We start from the raw sequence: 2,434 nt of genomic DNA on the forward strand, positions 1-2,434 counted from the left end.
AATTTAAATAACCAATATTCAAATATGCTTCAGTTAAAGGCTAAAAATTTAACGTTCTCTAGTAATATTATGAATATTAATTCCTAATCATTATTTTAGATGAATAATTCCTAATTTATTAATATTTAATTGAAAAATTATTCTTCAACTATTTACAGTACTGAAAGTTAAGTTGTTTAAATATTTAATACTTAATATTTAAATATTTTTTCATATCAAAAATCAGCAGTTTTTTTAATAAAATCAGTTGATTAAATAACAATACAAAATTGTACATTTAAATTAAATAATAATATTTAACTTGATATTTCTTCTTCTCCGAGTTTTGATGATCACAGTATTATTAATATTTAAAACTGCATAGATTTCTTAGTTTAGGATTCCCTATTTACATAAAATATTTGCTTCGGTAACGGAGGAGCAATATATTTATCCTAAATTTAGAAATCTATAATAAATAACTCAAACTTTATGCTAAATTAGGCTGAATAAAATTCAGGAGGAGCAATTTATGCTTCTAATTCTAATATTAATATAAATAAATGCATCTTTTAGAATAATATATCTAAAAAGGAAAGAGGAGGAGCTATCTATAGTGATAATACTTAAGTCATAGTAAGCAATTCTAATATTATAAATAATATTGCCTATGTGGGTGGTGGAGTTTATTACAACAAAATGAATACAATAGATATTGATAGAGCTAGCTAAATTTATGGAAACTAAGGTAAAATTATTAATAGTTTATTTACTTTTTATTAAATTATCTTTATTATAGGAAGGTTTTATGGTGATAATTTAGGTTCTTACCCTAGAAAACTATTAAAGGTCGATTTAAAAACTAAATAGGTTAACAGCAAAATAGTAATTGAAAACTTTCAAAGTGGCAATTATACAAAATAACCTCTATTTGTGCAATATTTTGATGAAGAGAATAAAATATTAAATTTTAACATTGCAGAATCGCCCAATTAGTTTTCTCCAAGCATAAAATAAGAGATACAAAATTATTAAATATCAATAGCAAATTCAACTGATATAAAAGGCTTAAATATAATTTTAGGATAGTAGTTAGAATATATAAAGAAATTCAATTTATTTTAACTAAATATAACAGCAGGAAATTATTAGAAAACTGATTTCAAACTGGTTTTATATTCAGAATTTTTTGCTATGTAGCTTACTTTAGATGTCATCCTCAATTTTAGAAAATGTCAAATAGGAGAAATTTTATATCCAAAGCAAGGATATATTTCGTAATTTTATTTATCAATTTATTTATTTATAACTTACTAATAATTATTTAAAAATAAAAGCTGCGATTAATGTATATCAGGCACTTATTCTCTAGTTAATCCATACTAAGGGTAAAACAATAATCCTGTTCAGTGCTAAAAATGCCCCTCAAATAAAGCAAAATTATGTTATTCTAACAGGATAATTTTGTAAGAAAATTATTGGAGAGAGTCAAATTAAACGGATATTATTTATTCTTGCAATATGATAGGATGTAGTGAAACATCTTATAATTAAATAAATGGCTGTATCAAAGGATATATAGGTCCATTATGCAATACTTGTGATTTTAAAGGAAAAATATGGTAAAATAGCTATGCTTAAAAAGGTAAAGAATGTATTGAATGTAATAAAGTAGTAGATTTATATATTTATTTTATTTTGCTAATATTTTTATACGCTTTATATATTGTAAGAAGAGTAAATAAGTAAATAAATACGAATATACTAATAATCAAAATAGATTACTTACGAAAATTGCGTATAGTATTTTTAAGCAGGTCAAAATATATAGGCTCAGATACAGGAATTACATTAAAGATACTTTTTAATTACTTATAAATACTATCATCATCAATTGATGTATATAATTAAATTCCTAACGTGATTGGAACTACTTTTAAAATAGCTGGGGATCCTGCGTAAGTAACCTATACAAATTTAGATTGTATTTACAAAGATTGGATAATTTCTGAGCTATGGTTTAACAGGCTTATAATGCAAATTACCTAAATTTTTATTATAACATCAATAGTACTTTTCTACAGAATTCTGTTGGATAAACGGTCAAGAATTTTTTATAAAAAGAAGATATATTTTATATTCCTATATTTCTTTTATTAGCCTTCAATTGTTAAATTGCTTGTCTCTCTTTGCATATGTAAAAGTATAGGAACCAAAGTCTATATGCTTAATGATCTTACCTAATAGTGTTGGACAAGTGAACATATAATTCTTTCATTAGGAATCATATATCCGCTTACTTTAGTTTGGTGTTTAGGAATACCATTGATATTTTTATATAAAATTAGATCTGCAATTATTTCGAATTAAAAAGATAGAGTTTAATTTTTATTATCATATTATTTTATTTTGCAAGGCTATAAAGATAAATTTTATTATTGGGAAATACTAAAAA

General features: G+C 23.3%; 1 protein-coding gene across 1 annotated transcript in view; it reads left to right on the plus strand. All coding sequences in view use genetic code 6, as the record gives it.

Annotated features, from left to right (window-relative positions):
* Positions 1 to 471: 471 nt before the first annotated feature.
* The window catches only part of TTHERM_00843720 (transmembrane protein, putative), a gene marked incomplete at both ends in the record, with an annotated part of 2,256 nt that continues 293 nt past the window's right edge, over positions 472 to 2,434 (plus strand). Inside the window, 3 exons of the mRNA XM_001009260.2 lie at positions 472 to 727; positions 779 to 1,256; positions 1,317 to 2,434. The exon at positions 1,317 to 2,434 is cut by the window's right edge and continues 293 nt beyond it. Of these exons, the coding sequence (XP_001009260.2) occupies positions 472 to 727; positions 779 to 1,256; positions 1,317 to 2,434 (1,852 nt within the window). The remainder of the gene's footprint in view (positions 728 to 778; positions 1,257 to 1,316) is intronic.

The sequence above is a fragment of the Tetrahymena thermophila genome (assembly GCF_000189635.1).
Source record: "Tetrahymena thermophila SB210 genomic scaffold scf_8254783, whole genome shotgun sequence".
Lineage (NCBI taxonomy): Eukaryota > Ciliophora > Oligohymenophorea > Hymenostomatida > Tetrahymenidae > Tetrahymena > Tetrahymena thermophila.